Genomic DNA, 19,161 nt, shown 5'->3' with positions numbered 1-19,161 from the left:
CTGCCCTCCTCGGCCTCCCAAAGTGCTAGGATAACAGGCGTGAGCCACCGCGCTCGGGCTTTTTTTTTTTTTTTTTTTTTTTGTAGAGACAGAGTCTCGCTATGTTTGTCCAGGTTGGTCTCAAACTCCTGGCCTCAAGTGATCCTCCTGCCCCACCCTCCCAAAGTGCTGGGACTACAAGCATGGGCCACCAGTTCTTTTTAATCAGTATTTATCTCCACTGATTCTTTTGTGTTTGTCAGATGCAAAATCATATCATCTGAAAAAAAGTAGTAGTTTTACCTAATCCTTTCTGATTCTTGTCACCAGTTACTCAAACTGCTTTCTCTTGCTTACCTGTGTTGACATAAACAACTCTAGGCCAGGCGAGGTGGCTCACGCCTGTAATCCCAACACTTTGGGAGACTGAGATGGGTGGATCATCTGAGGTCAGGTGTTTCAGACCAGCCTGGCCAACATGGTGAAGCCCCATCTCTACTAAAAATACAGAAAATTAGCTTGGCATGGTGGTGCACACCTGTAATCCCAGCCACTTGGCAGGCTGAGGCAGGAGAATCGCTTGAACCCAGGAGGCAGAGGCTGCAGTGAGCCAAGATCGTACCACTGCACTCCAGCCGGGGGGACAGAATGAGACTGTCTCAAAATAAATAAATAAATAAAAATTTAAAAATAAACATATGATTGAATTCCCCTGAAGAACATGTGGGTATAGTGTTCTTTTGAAGGGGAGTTCTAACACAGGTCTACTTCTATGGAAATGTATTTACACTTTCTATCTCTACTGGGTTCAATTTTTGTGCACTGTATTTTCCTAGAAAAGTATCCCATTTCATCTACAAAGTACTGTGAAAAAGTCTGATGGTTTTTTAATTCTGTTTTGAAATTTCAACCTGAATTTATATACTCATGGCTTTTTCCTTTAAAAAAAAAAAAGTAGGTTAACAAAGTTTGTCTATTATATTGATTCATTTAAAAACCAACCTTTTCTACCATTTTTCTCTTCTAATTTAGTAATTCCCATTATTTATTTTTATTATAAATTATTTTCTTCAGCTATCTATTAGTTTACTTAATTATTCTTTTTTTTCTAATTTTTAGAGTAGTTTGCCTCTTTTAGTTTGTCCTTACTGACAGGAGGTATTCAGTATTATAAACTGCCTTCCAGACTGGATGCAGTGGCTCACACCTGTAATCCCAGTACTTTGGGAGGCCAAGATGGGTGGGATCACTTGAGTTGGAGACCAGCCTGGGCAACGTGGCGAAATCTTGCCAATGTAAAAAAAAAAAATACATGGCCGGCTGCGGTGGCTCACGACTGTAATCCCAGCACTTTGTAGGGCTGAGGTGGGAGATCATGAGGTCAAGAGTTCAAGACCAGCCTGGCCAACATGGTGAAACCCCGACTCTACTACAAATACAAAAATTAGTCGGGCATGGTGGTGCATGCCTGTAATCCCAGCTACTTGGGAGGCTGAGGCAGGAAAATCGCTTGAAACCGGAAGGCGGAGGTTGCAGTGAGCTGAGATCACGCCACTGCACTCCAGCCTGGGCGAAAGAGTGAAACTCCATCTCTAAATAAATAAATACATACATACATACATACATAAATACAAAGTTAGCCAGGTGTGGTGGCGTGCTGTAGTCCCAGCTACTTGGGGGGCTGAGGTAGGAGGATCACCTGAGCCTAGGAAGTTGAGACTGCACTTGAGTTGTGATCACACCACTGCCTCCAGCCTGGGTGACAGAGTAAGACCCTGTCTCCCAACTAAAAAAAGAAATTAAGAAAGTAGGTGGCACCAAACCCTTGTATATGTAAGCCTCCTTCAGCTTTGGCTGCCAAGTCTCACTTAAGGAAGATGATTAAAATGTTAACAGAAAGATTATGGCAGCAGAGATGATGACTATACAATATTTTAAAAGATTTCATGGGAATATAACATACTGAATACATTGTATAATGAAGAATGAACTTTACTCCCTGTATTAATTCCCCAGACCTGTCATTTTAAAAAGTACATAACCTAGGTGGCATAAAACAAGACACTTATTCCTTCACAGTTCTGGAGGCTGAAAATCCAAAACTGATGTGTCAGCAAGGATGGTTCCTTCTGTGAGATAAGCTATTCCATCCCTTTCTCTTAGTTTCTGGTAACATCCAGCAATCTTTGGCATTCCTTGGCTTATAGCAGCATCACTTCAACCTCTTGTCTCCATCGTTCACACGGCACTCTCTTCATGTCTCCATGTCTTCATATGACCCATCTTATAAAGACACCAGTCTTAGTGGACTAACGACTCACCCTACTACAGTATGACTTCATCTTAATTAATTAACTCTACAACAACTCTGTTTCCCAATAAGCACACATTCTGGTGTACCAGAGGTTATGATTTCAATATATCTTTTTGAAGGGGACACAATTTGAAGCATAACACTTGCTTTTATTTAGCCTATTTTCCAGAGCTATACAGATGGTGTGAACTTAACACCGTCATTCATTGAATGAATATAAGCTATTATAGTGCTGCCCAGGCTAATAGAATTTTTCCCCAAGTCAAGGAATTATAAGTATTCTCATTTATTCTAACCCATATTCCCATTCATGTATGTGAATTATATATAGACTTGTGATCTGTATGTTTTACCATATTTATGTTAAATTTAATTAAAAGTAAAATATTCCTAAAAAGGAATATTTCAGCCCAGGTTTCTATCAGAAAATTCTCCCAAACTTATTTATTTATTTATTTATTTATTTATTTTTATTTTATTTTTATTTTATTTTTTTGAGACAGAGTCTCGCTCTGTCTCCCTGGCTGGAGCACAGTGGCACAATCTCAGTTCACTGCAACCTGCGCCTCCCAGCTTCAAGAGATTCTCCTGCCTTGGCCTCTAGAGTAGCTGGGATTACAGACACCCGCCTCCACGTCAGGCCAATTTCTTTATTTTTAGTAGAGATGGGGTTTCACCATGGTGGCCAGGCTGGTCTCAAACTCCTGACCTCAAGTGATTAGCCCACCTCCATTTCCCAAAGTGCTGGGATTACAGGAGTGAGTCACTGTGCCCAGCCCCCAAACCCTTTAAGGAAGAAAAACAATCTTTTTTTTTTTTTTTGAGACAAGAGTCTCACTCTGTCCCCAGGCTGGAGTGCAATGATGCGATCTTGGCTCACTGCAACCTCCACCTCCCAGGTTCAGCAATTCTCCTGCCTCAGCCTCCCAAGTAGCTGGGATTACAGGTGCCCACCACCACACCTGGCTCATTTTTGTAATTTTAGTAGAGATGAGACATTACCATGTTGGCCAGGCTGAGTCTCAAACTCATAACCTTAGGTGATCCACCCACCTCAGCCTCCCAAAGTGCTGGGATTATAGGTGTGAGCCACTGTGCCCCGCCTACAAAAACAACAATCTTATACAAATTATTTCAGAGAACCAAAAACCAATTACCAACTTTTTTATGATACCAAATTTTAACAGGGACATTATATGGGGAAAACATGCAGGCAAACCTTAGAGTTAAATGCAAACTATGAGCAAATAAAATCTATGATATAGATGATTAATAACATATCACAACCAAGTTGGTTTATCCAAGGAACACAAGGTTGGTTTAACATTTAATATGTAAAATCAATATAATTCACTACAGGAATTATGTACATGAAGGAAAAGCAACTGATAAAATTCAACATCTGTGTATTAGAAAATCTCTTAGCAAATTACAAATAAAAGGAAACTAACTTCATCTACTAAAAAGTATCTACAAACAACCTACTACTCCACATTATTCTTTTTTTTTTTTTTTGAGATGGAGTCTTGCTCTGTCACCAGGCTGGAGTGCAGTAGTGTGATTTTGGCTCACTGGAACTTCCGCCTCCCAGGTTCAAATGATTCTCCTGCCTCAGCCTCCCAGGTAGCTGGGACTACAGGCACATGCCACCACGCCCGGCTACTTTTTGTATTTTTAGTAGAGACGTGGTTTCACCATGTTAGCCAGGATGGTCTCGATCTCCTGACCTTGTGATCCGCCTGTCTTGGCCTCCTGAAGTGCTGGGAATACAGGCGTGAGCCACCGTGCTCGGCCCACATCATTCTTAAAACATTATAATATTAAAAGGCTGGGCTTTGGTGGCTCACACCTGTAATCCCAGCACTTTGAGAGGCTAAGGCAGGTGGATCACTTGAGGCCAGGAGTTTGAGACCAGCCTGACCAAAATGGTGAAATCCCATCTCTATTAAAAATGCAAAAATGAGCTGGGCATGGTGGCACACACCTGTAATCGCAGCTACTCAGGAGGCCAAGGCATGAGAATTTGCTTGAACCCTGGAGGTGGAGGTTGCAGTGAGCCGAGATCACACCACTACACTCCAGCCTAAGTGACAGAGAGAGACCCTGTCTCAAAAACAAACAAACAAAAATTATAATATTAAAAGCTTTACCTTAAAGGTAGAGAATGAAAAGGATAATTGATAGTACCATGTCTGTTCCACTATTTTCTGTAAGTCCTGGCTGGTACAAAATGGCAAAAAAAAAAAAAAAAGAAAAAGAAAACTGCCATTATTCATAAATTACATATTTGTATAAGTAGACAATCATAAAAATAAAATTATGTATAAACTAATAGATTTTAAAAATTAATTTTGCAATGTTGTTACATCCAGTGTCAATATTCAGAGAGGCAATCCACCACAGGCCCCGAGTGCTGTTGTGTATACACGCAAGGAATGCAAACAATGTTTTAAGTCCCAGAACACTCTTTACCTGAGCCATCTTTCAGGGTTATGTTTGCAGTTGCAGAGCAACCATGAGATGAGGCAATGTCTCTTCCCAGGCAAAATATGCTTGCTTCTGCTAAAAGCAGTGAATCCCTCAAACTAATGTTTCTTGGCTGAGATGCAAACCCACTGCACGAATAGGATACACCTGGGCCTGTAACTCATCACCTGTGAGTCTTAGGGTAAGGGAAAGCTGACACGAAAAGTATGCTGATAGTCATATTGCTTACTCTTATCATGGGTAATACAGCACTTTTCCTATGACCCAGGATTCTTGTTTCTTCTGTTAAAATCCATGAGAGGCTAATCTCTTTGTTTACTTACAAATCAGGTAAAATCCTAGACACTTCAAAGACACAGTCAATTTATAAAAACTGTACTTCTATATATCAGCAACACACAATTATAAAGTAAAAAAAGTTAAAGCCATTCACAACAGAATAAAAAATGTCAAGGAATAAATCTAATAAGAAGTGTGCAAAGACCTGTAAGACAGAAAAATCCATAGCATTAATGAACAAAATTGAACTGCAAAAAATGCAGGAATATATTTTTTAAAAAGTCAATAGAACTAAAACTGATCTATAGATTCAATGCAATCCTAACCAAAATCATAGCAGGTTGAGGGGCGAGGGGACATGTGGAAACTGACAAGCTGCTTCTAAAATTTACAAGAAGATGAGATCAGCCAGAAAAGCCAAGAAAATATTAAAGAACAAAATGGAAAGAATTAAACTATTAGATAGCAGGATTAATAATAAAGCTAAAGTAACTAAAACAGGGTGGTACTGTTACAAAGAAAGACAAAACACAACAAAACAAAGCAAAGTCCAGAAACCAAACCATAACTATATAGTCAATTGACTTATGACATAGAGAACACTGCAATAAAGTAAACGCAAGAAGTCTTCAAAAAAGGGTGCTAGGTAATTAAGATATCCCTACAGGGTGAAAGGAATAAAATGATGATCCTCATCTCACATAATACAAAAAAATTCCACATGGTTTATAGATCTAAATGTAAAAGATAAAAGAATAAAGCTATCATTAAAATGTGCACACGCACATGCATATACAGGAAGATAGTTTCCTCTCTGTGTGTATATAGTATTTTCATTGCATAAACGTCCACCAGCACCCAAATTCATTTATCCTATCTTTGATGAACATTTAGGTTATTTTTATTTTTTGCCTATTACAATTAATTCTACTTTTTAAAAAAAATTTCTTTTTGTACTCCTTTCTGTTGGGTAGGTACTCCAGAGTAGAATTAGCTATACTATGGACAGCCAAGCAGTTTTCCAAAGTAGTTGTACTAGTTGTACTAGTTTAAATTCTCACCACCAGTGTATAAGAATCCCGTTATTTCACATATCACTAGCAGTTGGTACCATCAGTCTTTTTAATTTTGGACTTTGATGGGTGTGTAATAGTATCGCATGTGGTTATAAGTTGCCTTTCTGTGGTCACTAATGGAATTGGACTCCTTTTCATTATTAATCATTTTGATATATTTGTGCAATGCTTGTTCTAGTCTTTGCCCATTTTTCTATGAATTCTCTTTTTCTTACTAACTTGTAGGAGTTCTTCATATATTCCTTTGTTGCATATATTTATTCCAAATAACTTCTCTGTGGCTTGCCTTTTCACTCTCTTAAAGTTATGTTTTGATGAATGCAACTTCTTAATGTACCCAGTATGTTTTTTTCTTTAGAAAATTGCCTAGCTTTATGATTAATCCTGATATTTAATAGTTTAACTCTTTCCATTTTGTTCTTTAATATTTTCTTGGCTTTTCTGACTGATCTCATCTTCATGTAAATTTTAGAAGCAGCTTGTCAGTTTCCACATGTCCCCTCTCCCATCAACCTACTATGATTTTGGTTAGGATTGCATTGAATCTATAGATCCATTTTAGTTCTATTGACTTTTTTTAATATATATATATTACTGCATTTTCTGCAGTTCAATTTCGTTCATTAATGCTATGGATTTTTCTGAGCTCCCTTCTAGTCACACCCATTGCCCCAAAATAACCACTCTATATAGTTTTAAGAATCTGATGTATTTCTACACACCAGAAGGTGAATGATTCTTACACACATGCAAATAATGTAATAGCAAAAAATTATTTAAGTATGACTTGATTATATAAGTTTAAAAATTTCTCTGGACATTCTTCTGTTCCAGACCTGTCTTGTTTATGCTATTGGAAGTTGTTAGAGTGGTTATTCTGGAGCAATGCGTGTGACCAGAAGAGAGCTCAGGGAGAGATACTAGGGCAATATTTTGCTCCTTAATCTGGTTGATAGTTCATAGTACTGTTCTGTTTGTGAAAATCCAACAAGCTGTATACTTATGTGTACTTTAACGAATACAAGCTGATCATTCCAAATCAGAAAACATTAAATGCCCAAAATCAGAAAATTTTTGAGTGCCAACATGATGCTCAAAGGAAATGTTCATTGGAGCATTCTGGATTTTGAACTTTCTGAATTTGGGATGCTCAACCCAAATAATGCAAATGTTTCAAAATCTGAAAAAATCCAAACTCCAAAACACTTCTGGTTCCAAGCATTTCAGAGAAAAAGTACTTAATCTATATATATTATAATCTAATTTAAAATTTTTAAAATAGGCAAGTGACCCAAATTGACAGAAATCAGGACGGTGGTTACTTTTGAGAAAGGACCAGTAGTGATTTGGAGATGACAGGATGTTTTCGCAATGCTGATGAAGCATCGTAATAGTTAATTATTTACTAGGGAGATGGGGGTTATTTTCTGTTCTGAATTTTAAAAAAAGGGACAAGATCATTTCATATAGTTTCTCCTTTAAAGATAAAATTTGGCACCCTCTCCCCCTTTTTTAAAGTAAAGCTGAAAAATCATCTAAACTATTGCTGTTCAAATGTCCACAGACTGGTCTGTGACAAGATAAGTATGAAAGCAAGAACATTTAGGTACTTTCATAGAAATCTGACATTGCTGGGTCATTCTGAGTCGACAATGGACTAGAGGAAAAAAATTGGTCCTTGATGATGAATAATTTGAGAATAAACTAGCTAACTGAGGTGGTGGTGATATGAGTCGCGGTTGCGGGGCGGGGGTTGGGGGGGTGTGAGAAGCGCATGAGCAAGGTTTCCTAGGACTACATCTTAAAAAAAAAACAAAAACAAAAACAGAACTATTAAAAATAAGACCTTGGTTTAAAAAAAACATAAAAAAAGAAAAAAAAATTAAAGCTGCACTTTAACTATATCAAGACCCTGTTTATAATCTTTTCTCACAAAGTGGCACTTATAGAAAAATAATCCCTCATACTTCTCTATTACAAGTTTTACTTCAAATGAAACTAATTAATGTCACCAATTAACGTCATCCTACACCAAGGAAGTATTCTACCTACAGCAAATGGTTTTCAAAAGCAAAACAAAAATAAATTTTAGCTTATATACCAGTGATGAGAAATAAATTGAGCTAACTTAAACACTAGTGAGCAGAAAAACAAAAGACGCTAGTTTATTAACTCAGAAACTTAATGAACAAAAATATGAAACAAACAAAAAAAGGGTCAATAAACAGTCTTTTGTCTTTTTTTTTTTTTTTTTTTTTTTTGAGACAGGGTCTCTCTCTGTCACTCAGGCTGGAATACAGTGGCATCATCATAGCTCACTGTGGTCTCAAACTTCTAGGCTTAAGTGATCCTCCCACCTTGGTCTCCCAAAGTGCTGGGACTACAGGTGTGCACCACCAAAACCAGCTGTTTTTTAGTTAGAGACAAGGCCTCACCATGTTGCCCAAGGTGGTCTTGAACTCCGGGGCTCAAGTCATACTCCTGCCTCGGCCTCCCAAAGTAATGGGATTACAGGTGTGAGCCACCACACCCAGCCTATAAACAGTCTTGATCTTCCTGGTGTCTGGCTATGAAAATTTGGAAGAGTCATCAGTGTCTCCATTCTCTCTCTTCTCTTATCTATACCTCAATTTTCCTAAGAAACTTTGTGAGGCTGGGCATGGTGGCCCACACCTGTAATCCCAGCTCTTTGGGAGCCCGAGGCAAGCAGATCACAAGGTCAGGAGTTCGAGACCAGTCTGGCCAACATGGCAAAACCCCGTCTCTACTAAAAATATAAAAATTAGCCAGGCGTGGTGGCAGACTCCTATAATCCCAGCTACTCAGGAGGCTGAGGCAGGAGAATAGCTTGAACCCACGATGGGGAGGTTGCAGTGAGCCGAGACCATGCCATTGCATTCCAGCCTGGGCAACAAGAGCAAGACTCCATCTCAAAAAAAAAAAAAAAAAAGAAAAAGAAACTTTGTGCATACTAATATCTTGTAAATAATAAGACTATCACTAAAGGTTAACCATATGATCCAAATTTCTTTCCCTCCACAAATCCCCTCTCCCAGCCACATTTATCTTCTTATGGCTTCCTGAAAACACTATACACATTCCCATCTTCTTGCCTTTATATATGTTTTCTTTCCATAATACATCCTGTCTTCCCTAGTGATTAAACTCTCTAGAGAAGAATAGTATCTTAGAACTTTTATAGCTAATACTTAGTAACCCAGGCAAAGTTAACTTAGTATCCCTTCTCTAATGCTGTCATAATATGATAAATACAAACACATGTGATTTATGAAGTCATGTGCTAATTATCTACTTATTTTTCTATCCCTCTAGATATGTTGAGACAACCTTAAGGGTGGGGTTGACACCTCATTCAAATTTGTTTCCCAAATACCTGGCAAATAATACAGACTGGAGAAGGCATGAGTGTAATAAGTAGTTTCTTTGCTTGTTTATTCATTCATTTCTTGAGACAGGGTCTTGCTCTGTCACCTAGGCTGGAATGCAGTGGTCCCATTATAGAACACTGTAGCCTTGAACTCCTGGGCTCAAGCAATCCTCCTGCCTCAGTCTAGCAAGTAGCTGGGACTACAGGCACACACCACCACACTCGGCTAATTTTACTTTTTATTTTTTGTAGAGACAGGAGTCTCACTATATTGCCCAGGCTGGTCTCAAACTCCTGGGCTCAAGTGATCCTCCCACCTTGGCCTCCCAAAGTGCTGGGATTATAGGTGTGAGCCACCACAGCCTGCCTAACAAGTAGTTTAAACAGAGATATTGCTTTGGTTGTTATAAATAAACTAATGGCTTAAACAACATTTTTCAGGATTATAACTTTATCCTCCAATGTGGACTGCTCAACAGATTAAAACAATTCTTAACAACACATTTTTTTGTCTAATTAGAAACAAAAATGCTTGCTTCTATATAAACATAGAAATAAAAGATTAACAAATTCTGATCAAAAGATCAAGTTACTATTATTTGATTAAAAAACAAAAAAACAAAAATCATTACATAAAAGAAACCCAAAGAGTAATCTAGTAAATAATTTTTTTCTTTTTTTTTCTTGAAACAGTGTCTCACTTTGTCGCCCAGGCTAGAGTGCAGTGGCGTGATCTTGGCTCACTGCAGCCTCCGAGGCCTCCTGGGTTCAAGTGATTCTCTTGCCTCAGCCTCCCGAGTAGCTGGGATTACAGGCATGCGCCACCACACTCAGCTAATTTTTGTATTTTTCATAGAGAAGGGGTTTCACCATGTTGACCAGGCTGGTCTTGAACTCCTTAACTCAGGTGATCCGCCCTCCTTGGCTTCCCAAAGTACTGGGATTACAGGCATGAGCCACCGCACTCGGCTGATAAATTTTTTTTTTAAAGCTTAATATTAAGTGTTTTCAGAAAAACATTTAAAACAAATTTTAGGCCGGGCGTGGTGGCTCACACCTGTAATCCCAGCACTTTGAGAAGCTGAGGCGGGTAGATCACTTGAGGCCAGGAGTTTAAGACCAGCCTGCCCAACATAGAGAAATTCTGGCCCTACTGGTATGGTGGTGCACGCCTGTAGTCCCAGCTACTGGGGAGGCTGTGGCAGGAGAATCGCTTGAACCCGGGAGGCGAGGTTGCAGTGATCCAAGATCATGCCACTGCACTCCAGCCTGGGCGACAGAGCAAGTTTCTGTCTCAAAAAATAAAATAAATACAACAAAACAAATTTTGGAACTTGAGGCTTATCTGTCAGTTTTACATAGTTCACTGCAGTAGCTTCTCGTTGCTGGATATTTACATACTGCTCACTGAGTTTAAGTCAAAAGGTACATACATTATTACAGCATTGAGAATTTTCCATTTCAACGGATGATTATAATGTTGAACAAGGTCAAAAAGATACAGACTATTAATAGTAGATGCATTTGAGTTAAAAGCTTTAGTAAATAATCTCTGACTTAAATTTTTATTTTCTCCCAAAGACATTTAATGGGCCCCTATGAAGTATTAGGGAGATATCAGACACTGAAAGATTGGTAACAAAATTGAAACTTAAGAACTATATATAGCTGAAAAATTGATTGTTGAAGGACTGATAATAGTCGAAGTTTCCGAAATGATTTTGATCTTTGGAAACAGTTATGTTTCTCTTGAGGGAGAGTTTTTATTCTAACAGGTCTTTCTTTAGAGGTAATAGATTCTTTTTAGTTCTAAGTCCCTTCCTCCAACACCAAGTGCAATCTACTCCAAACTAGGCAGGCGGTGTTTCCTGATTATATTCAGAGTCCCCTGGCCTAAATGGGAAAGGCCACACCTCAACACTTTCCTTGCTCCTGGGTACTCTAACTATCCAAAGCCCTAACAGTGTAGCCATCTTTAACAACACAGAGCTAAAACCTCCAACTCAGCCACCAATAATAACCTCAGAGGAAAAGAGAAAATCTCCCAAAGGTCTCTCTCCATCTAAGTTAACTTGCCAAAAAAAGTTTTGCCTCCAGTATACTTTTAAAAGGAGACATAATCATACCCATTCAGTAACTTAACACACATATAAATGTTAGAAGGTAGATAGGTTTATGGTATTTTAAATAACTCCAGACACAATATAGATCAAATTCCTGATTTAAAGTAGTTCCGAACAAGCAGTAAAATTAACATTAGTTCACACTAGAGGAAACAGTGATTCTTTACAGAGAAAAGGTATACTTTATGTAATTAATTTCATTCTTAAGACACTTTAAAAGCAGACCAAAATCTAACAAAACTTTTTCTATCAGAAGATAAAAATAATAGTCCTACAGTTGCTTCATAATGCAATATTTTATTTTGGGGAAAAGGCAGAGACTTCACTTAGCTATGATCATAAAAAAGCAATATAAATAGTTGATTTTCGTATTCGTTTTTCTGAAGTTATTATTCCACCTTACCTTTATTTGGAATTCCATAAAACTCTTCTCTGAACATTGTTTCCTGTCTGAAAACTAGGAACCAAAACTACAAACTTTTAAGTTCTTCCACTTTACACAGAAATCAATAAACTAGTTTTAATATTGGACTGAATTTCAAAGTTCTATTCTCTGTTCCTATTTGGCTGAAAGGTATACATATATCAAGAAAGTTTCTATCGATTTTCAACTAGAAGTATCAGTTTTGCTGTCAGAGCTCTTTATTTTTGTACATAAAAGGAAGTGGGTTTTGATACCATCTCAGTGTTCTTCCTGTCTTACAATGCATTTGAAATAAAGTGATGTCAGATTGAGAGTAAAGGCCCGAAATAAGAAAAAGTAATAGGCACAATTAGCTTGCTTTACCTTTATTGATAACTAAGATTTAGAACTGCTTTGCTGCATGCTCACTGCTGGCTACATGTCTGTCACTTTAATTTGCACTGGACTACAAAAACATCCACAAATATATACCTACAAATTATATGGTATCTATACCACATGTATGACCCATGAATGACAGATGCATATTCTATGAGAGACTAAATCGTTCTTCATAATTGGTAGCTTGGCATTCATTTCTTGAGAATATCAGAGCTGCTTAAACGTGAATCACATGTGACATCATGCGCACCTCTCACCTCACCTTCCAGATACCACATACCGCCCATTTTCCTCTAGGCTTTATTATAGACTACCTGCAACCAGAAAAGAGCTTTATAGAGCATCTCATCTTATTGTAAACTGAGGACAAATAATCAACATTATAATAATTTCTAGAAAAGGAATAAATGAAAAGCAGCTCAAGAACAATTGGACCCAACATTCAGTTTGATATTACCTTACTGTTCATGTCTTCTATTATTACGCAGAGTGTGGAGCAATGTTATGTTATTCATATCTACCTATTCGGCTACTGACAATAGGGTTCTACGGTTATTTCTTGGATCTTCCTACATCTTAACACATTCACCTCAAATTCTTAGAGACAGCCATTAATAACCGTTAGTTCTGAGCAAAAGAAACACAGATACAACAGCCGCTATTCAAAGAGCAGCATATGTGGCTCTTGAAAAGCAAGGGCCCCAAGCATATTCCCATTTTACAAGACTTTCTTTAATATTGATTTCCCTGTCCCAATCCCATCCAGAAAACATGAATCTTGCTAATTGCTTCCCTTACCTGATGACCTGGCTCGGTTCCTAATCTTAGATCTACAATTCCAAACTTAAAAGGAAAAGCTTAAAATGAGGAGAATCAACACTTGTGAAAAGAAGGGAAAAAATCAAAATTAAAAAAAAATAAAATGAGAAGCAGGGGATAGAGAGAGCCCTTTCCACTTCTGGCTTCACTTTTTCAAAAACAGGTGCTTAGTGGACCCCAGAGAATGGAGGGCCCTGGACTACACCTCCTTTCACTACTGACAGGGATTAATTTAAAACCACACATCAACAATACTAGTCAGAAGCACCCTCTCTGTCTTGCTTTCACTCCATTTATTCCTAACAATTGAGGTCTGGGTAGCTCTCTTAAGTGGTTATCAACTTAAAGCTAAGATTCTCTGATTACAAAGTTCGCTCAAATTATGTATGTAGTAGCTATGCAGAGAACAGATGAGGCCATCAATTATCTCAATTCTCTCCAGGAGTAGCAAAAACATTAACAGAGTGATGGTAGTGAATTAGAACTATTTTTCTAATATAGGCATAGTAACCATTCTGAAGGGACTTAAATGAATGAGTCTAGTATTCTAACATAACCTGAGCTTCTAGCTCCAAAGACAACTCACCTATCATCACTCAAATCTAAAAGGATATTCAAGCTAGAAAAAATATTGAATGTCTGTTTTGCTCTGGAACATAACTATGTCAGTCCTTGTAAAGGAATCATCAAGAGTTGGTTTAAAATTTGCCTTGCCATGTACAGCTAAATTATAAATATTGGGATAAACAAGATTTGCCCTCTTTGAATAGACTCTGACAAGAAGCTACAGAATAATTAGCAGTAATTAGGCAATAATTCATATCCTTAACTGGAAAATCCATTCCAGGGAAGCTGCAGCAACAGACATTATTCCCTAACGAAAGCTTTTCAGGTGAGCTATGAAGTAGACACCAAACGGAATAAGCACAAAGACCAGCAGACTAAATTCAGTGTTTGCTAGCAGAAATGAAAAGCATTCTTTTCCTAAGGAGGGTTGTTAGAGCATTAAGTGCTCGAAGTTTAGGCAAGTAAAATAAAAGCATCCTAAAAGGCTATGGATGACTTAAGACCTTAAGAACAAATCCAGGTAAAACCTAGAATGTTGTCTGGTGTGGTAGCCACTATTCTCATGTGGCTATTTAAAGTTAAAATAAAATCAAAATTAAATTCCTAACTAGAACTCCACATGTAAATAAGAAAAGAAATCCAGATACAGGTCTCACACCCTTCACAAAAAATTAACTCAAAATGGATCACAGACCTAAACAAAAATGAAAATTTCTAAAACTCCCAGAACATAACATAACATAGAAGAAAATCTAGGGGTTTTATGATGACTTTTAGATACAAGACCAAAGACACAGTTCACAAAAGAAAAAAATTGGTACACTAGACTTCATTAAAAATTTCTGATCTGAGAAAGAAACTGCCAAGAAAATACAAAGATAAGACAGGTGCGGTGGGCTGGATGGGCGCAGTGGCTCACACCTGCAATCCCAGCACTTTGGGAGGCCAAGGCGGGTGGATCACGAGGTCAGGAGTTCAAGACCAGCCTGGCCAACATGGTGAAACCCTGCCTCTACTAAAAATACAAAAATTAGCTGGGCGTGGTGGCGGGCGCCTGTAATCCCAGCTACTCGGGAGGCCAAGGCAGGAGAATCCTTTAAACCCAGGAGGCGGAGGTTGCAGTGAGCCGAGATCACGCCACTGCACTCCAGCCTGGGCGACAGTGTGAGACTATGTCTCAAAACAAAAAAAGACAAGACACAAAAAATATTTGCAAAAGACATATGATAAAGGATTATTACTCAAAATACACAAAGAACTCTTAAAGCTCAACAATAAGAAAACACACAACCTGATTTTAAAATAAGCCAAAGAGCTGATGAGACATCTCACCAAAGAAGATATGTAGATGGCAAACAAGTAAATGAAAAGGTGCTCCACAACATATGTCATTAGGGAAATGCAAATTAAAACAACGAGATACTACTACACACCTATCAGAAAGGCCAAAATCCACAACAATAACCACACTAAATGCTGATGAGGACATGAAGCAACAGGAACTCTCATCCACGGCTGGTGCAAATGCAAAATGCAAAATGATACAGTCACTTTGGTAGATTGTTTGGAAGTTTCTATAAAACTAAACATACTCTTAATCATATGACCCAGCAATCACATTCCTTAGTATTTACCCAAAGGTGCTGAAAACTTATGCACATACAAAATCTGCACATAGATGTTTAAAGCAGCTTTATTCATAATTGCCAAAACTTGGAAGCAACCAAGATGTCCTTCAGTAGGTGAAAGGATAAACAAACTGTGGCATACCCAGACAATGGAAAGAAATGACCTATTGCAAATGAATACCAGAACAGAAAATCAAATAGCGCATGTTCTCACTTATAAGTGGGAGCTAAATGATGAGAATACATGATACACAGAGGGGAACAACACACACTGGGGCCTTTCAGAGGGTGGTGTGGGGGAGGAGGGAGAGAATCAGGAAAAATAACTAGTGGGTACTAGGCTTAATTCCTGCGTGATGAAATAGTCTGCACAACAAACACCCATGGCACAAGTTTACCTATGGAACAAACCTGCACTTGTACCCCTGAACTTAAAGTTCAAACAAGAAAGAAAGAAATGATTTATCAAGCCATGAAGACAGAGGAATCTTAAATGCATATTACTAAAGGAAAGCCAGTCTGAAAAGGTTCCAACTATATGACATTTTGGAAAAGGTCAAACTATGGAAACAGTAAAAAATCAGTGGTTGTCAGGCCAGGCAGAGTAGCTCACGCCTGTAATCCCAGCATTTTGGGAGGCCGAGGCAGGTAGATCACCTGAGGTCAGGGGTTCGAGACCAGCCTGACCAACATGGTGAAACCCCATCTCTACTAAAAATATAAAATTAGCTGGGCGTGGTGGCAGGCGCCTATAATCCCAGCTACTTAGGAGGCTGAGTCAGGGTAATTGCTTGAACCCAGGAGGCAGAAGTTGCAATGAGCTGAGATCGTGCCATTGCACTCCAGCTAGGGCCACAAGAGTGGAACTCCATCTCAAAAAAAAGTCAGTGGTTGTCAGGGGTTAGGAGGCAGGAAGGGATGAAGAGCTGGAGCACAGAAGATTTGAGGGCAATGAAACTATTCTGTTTGATACTATAATGGTGAATACACATCGTTATACATTTGTTCAAAGCCATAGGATGCACTCTCCCAAGAGTAAATTCTAATGTAAACCATGGACTCTGGGTGATGATGTGCCAATGTAGGTTCATCAGCTGTAACAAATATAGCACTCTGGTGGAGAATGTGGCTAGTGGGGAAGGCTGTGCATGTGGCGGGGGAGGGGTACAAGGGAAATGTCTGTACCTTCCTCTCAATTTTGTTGTGAACCTGAAACAGCTCTAAAAAAGAAAGCATTTTTATTTTTTAAATTCCTTGGTCATAATAACCATATTTCAAGTGTTCAATAGGCCCATGTAGCTAGTGGCTACTGTGTTGTGCTGGACAGTAAAGATTGCAGAAAACTCTCCTTGACAGGACTGTTATAGAGGGTAAGGGAAAGTGACTGACTGACCTGGAGTCTGGGAAAAGAGGAACTACTAACAAGGGCATTTGTCCTACAGCATTTAGTACTTTATTGAAGGATCAGGTGGATTTACCTTTCCTTTTCCACCTGCTCTTTTTTCCCTCCTTGTTGCTGCCACCATCACTGCTGCTGCTGCTGTTCTCAGAACTCTGGGAATCTGACTGACCATCACTGCTTTCTTCTGAACCTTCTGACAGCTCTTTCACCCCATCCGGCACATCTTTCTGAAAATGTAGGCATCCAATTAGGATTAATCATTACCATTTCAACAAATAGAAATTAAACTTCTGATATGCAATGTTGCAACTTAATTGCACTAATTTTTGTTACTACAGGATTCAGTAGCAGAACCAGCAATATTTTCTGAATTCCTGTCATCTCTTTGAGGCAAATAAGCTAATGTTTACAACTATATCCGAAGATAAAAATTATATACAACATTCATATGCAGGCACAACACAGGCTTAAATTAGACAAAAATTGGGTAGATATGAGTCCAGGTAAATGATTAAATACTCTACATTTTAAAAACTACATAATAATTTTATTGGCTGGGCGAGGTGGTTCACGCCTGTAATGCTAACACTTTGGGTGGCTAAGGCAGTTAGAATGTTTGAGACCACAAGTTCAAGACCAGCCTGGGCAACATGGTGAAACCCGTCTCTACAAAAAAAAAAATGCAAAAAAAAAAAAAAAAAAATAGCTGGGCATGGTGGAACGAACACTCCTGTAGTCACAGCTACTTGGGAGGCCAAGGTGGGAGGACTAAGCGCAGGAGTTCGCGACCAACCTGGGCAACATGGTGAAACCCCATCTCTACAAAAAAAAATACAAAAAATTAGCCAGGTATAGTGGTGTGCACCTGTGGTCCCAGCTACTTAGGAGGCTGAGTTGGGAGGATCACCTGAACCCAGGAAGTTCGAGGCTGCAGTGAGCTGTGATCGCACTACTGCACTCCAACATGGGTGACAGAGTGAGATCCTGTCTCAGAAAACTCCATAAAATAATTTCATTAAATATATGTATGTCCATGTGTGTATGTAAGTACCATTATGTACTCTGAATTCAATTAGAGAGTAAGAGTCTAGACAGTAAGAGATAGTGCATTATTTGAATCTAACTGGTTCCTGAATATTGGTTAGTAAGTAGCAAGAACTAAATAAAAAATAAATCTTTTTTTAAATGAAGGTTCTTCCTGACAGAAAAAAAGAAAAAGAAAGAAATCATTTAACAAATCATATGAAACTCTTTGGTTTCTGCACTGAGAGAGAATGCTAATCAGAAAGGATAACTACATCAGCTTAGTATGTGAGAGATATAACAGGATAGTTCCAAGACCAAAGACTAGAAAACAAGACTTCCTGGCTTTACCCTCTCCTAATTGTGCAGCCTCGGTTAAAATCTTAACCTTTCATGCTTCTGTTTCCCCATCTATAAGGTGGGGATAATAGTACCTATCTTAAAAGATCATTCTTCAATTAGCTCAAGTTAAATGAGGTAATAAATGTAAAATGCTTAGAATGATGCCCAACATAAAAGGTCAAAAAATATCAGCTACTACGTGTTTACATAATATATAAAAATACACATGTATGGCTAAACACACTAGTGAGTGTTTGTGGTTTTTTGTTATTTTGGGAGACAGCGTCTCACTCTGTCACCCAGGCTGGAGTGCAGTAGTGCAATCACAGCTCACTGTAGCCTCGACCTCCCAGGCCCAAGCGATCTTCCCACCTCAGCCTCTAGAGTAGCTGGGACTACAGGTGTGTGCCACCATACCCGGCTAATTTTTTAAATTTTTTTATAAAGCCGGGGTCCTACTATGTTGCCCAGGCTGGTCCTGGACTTGAACTCCTGAGCTTAAGCAATCCTCTTGCCTTAGCCTCCCAAAGTGCTGAGATTACAGGCGTGTGCCACTGCGCCTAGCCTGTGAATGTTATTTCTAAGCTATAAAACTATCAGTGGTTCTTTTTACCTCCAATATTTTATTTTCCCACATCATTTTAACAATCAGATAAAAAATAATTCTGACAGACACAAAAATGTGACCCTCCTACACAAAACTGACATCCACATGACATTATAGCCAAGACTCTAAACTCTGATCTAGTTAAGTTAGCTATTTTTCATTTAAATTTATGTCCTAGTGCCATTTATCTCTGAGCCGTCTCTTATGTTATACACTTTCTTAAAATACACACCCCATATTTTTCTATTATTTCCTTCAAAATGCAGGACAGCTTTTATAGAGTTAGTTGTCAGCCAGACATCTTGACTTGTAGGTTCAACAA

At 38.5% G+C, this 19,161-nt stretch overlaps 1 protein-coding gene across 1 annotated transcript in view; it reads right to left on the bottom strand.

Moving 5' to 3' along the window:
* ASXL2 (ASXL transcriptional regulator 2) overlaps positions 1–19,161 on the bottom strand; it is a 149,371-nt gene that overhangs the window by 48,778 nt on the left and 81,432 nt on the right. The window contains exon 4 of the mRNA XM_054475154.2: positions 16,944–17,094. Within this exon, the coding sequence (XP_054331129.1) occupies positions 16,944–17,094 (151 nt within the window). The remainder of the gene's footprint in view (positions 1–16,943; positions 17,095–19,161) is intronic.

This window comes from Pongo pygmaeus, chromosome 12 (assembly GCF_028885625.2).
Source record: "Pongo pygmaeus isolate AG05252 chromosome 12, NHGRI_mPonPyg2-v2.0_pri, whole genome shotgun sequence".
NCBI lineage: Eukaryota > Metazoa > Chordata > Mammalia > Primates > Hominidae > Pongo > Pongo pygmaeus.
The sequence above is the reverse complement of the archived record's forward strand: the minus strand, read 5'-3'. Positions and strand labels throughout refer to the sequence as shown.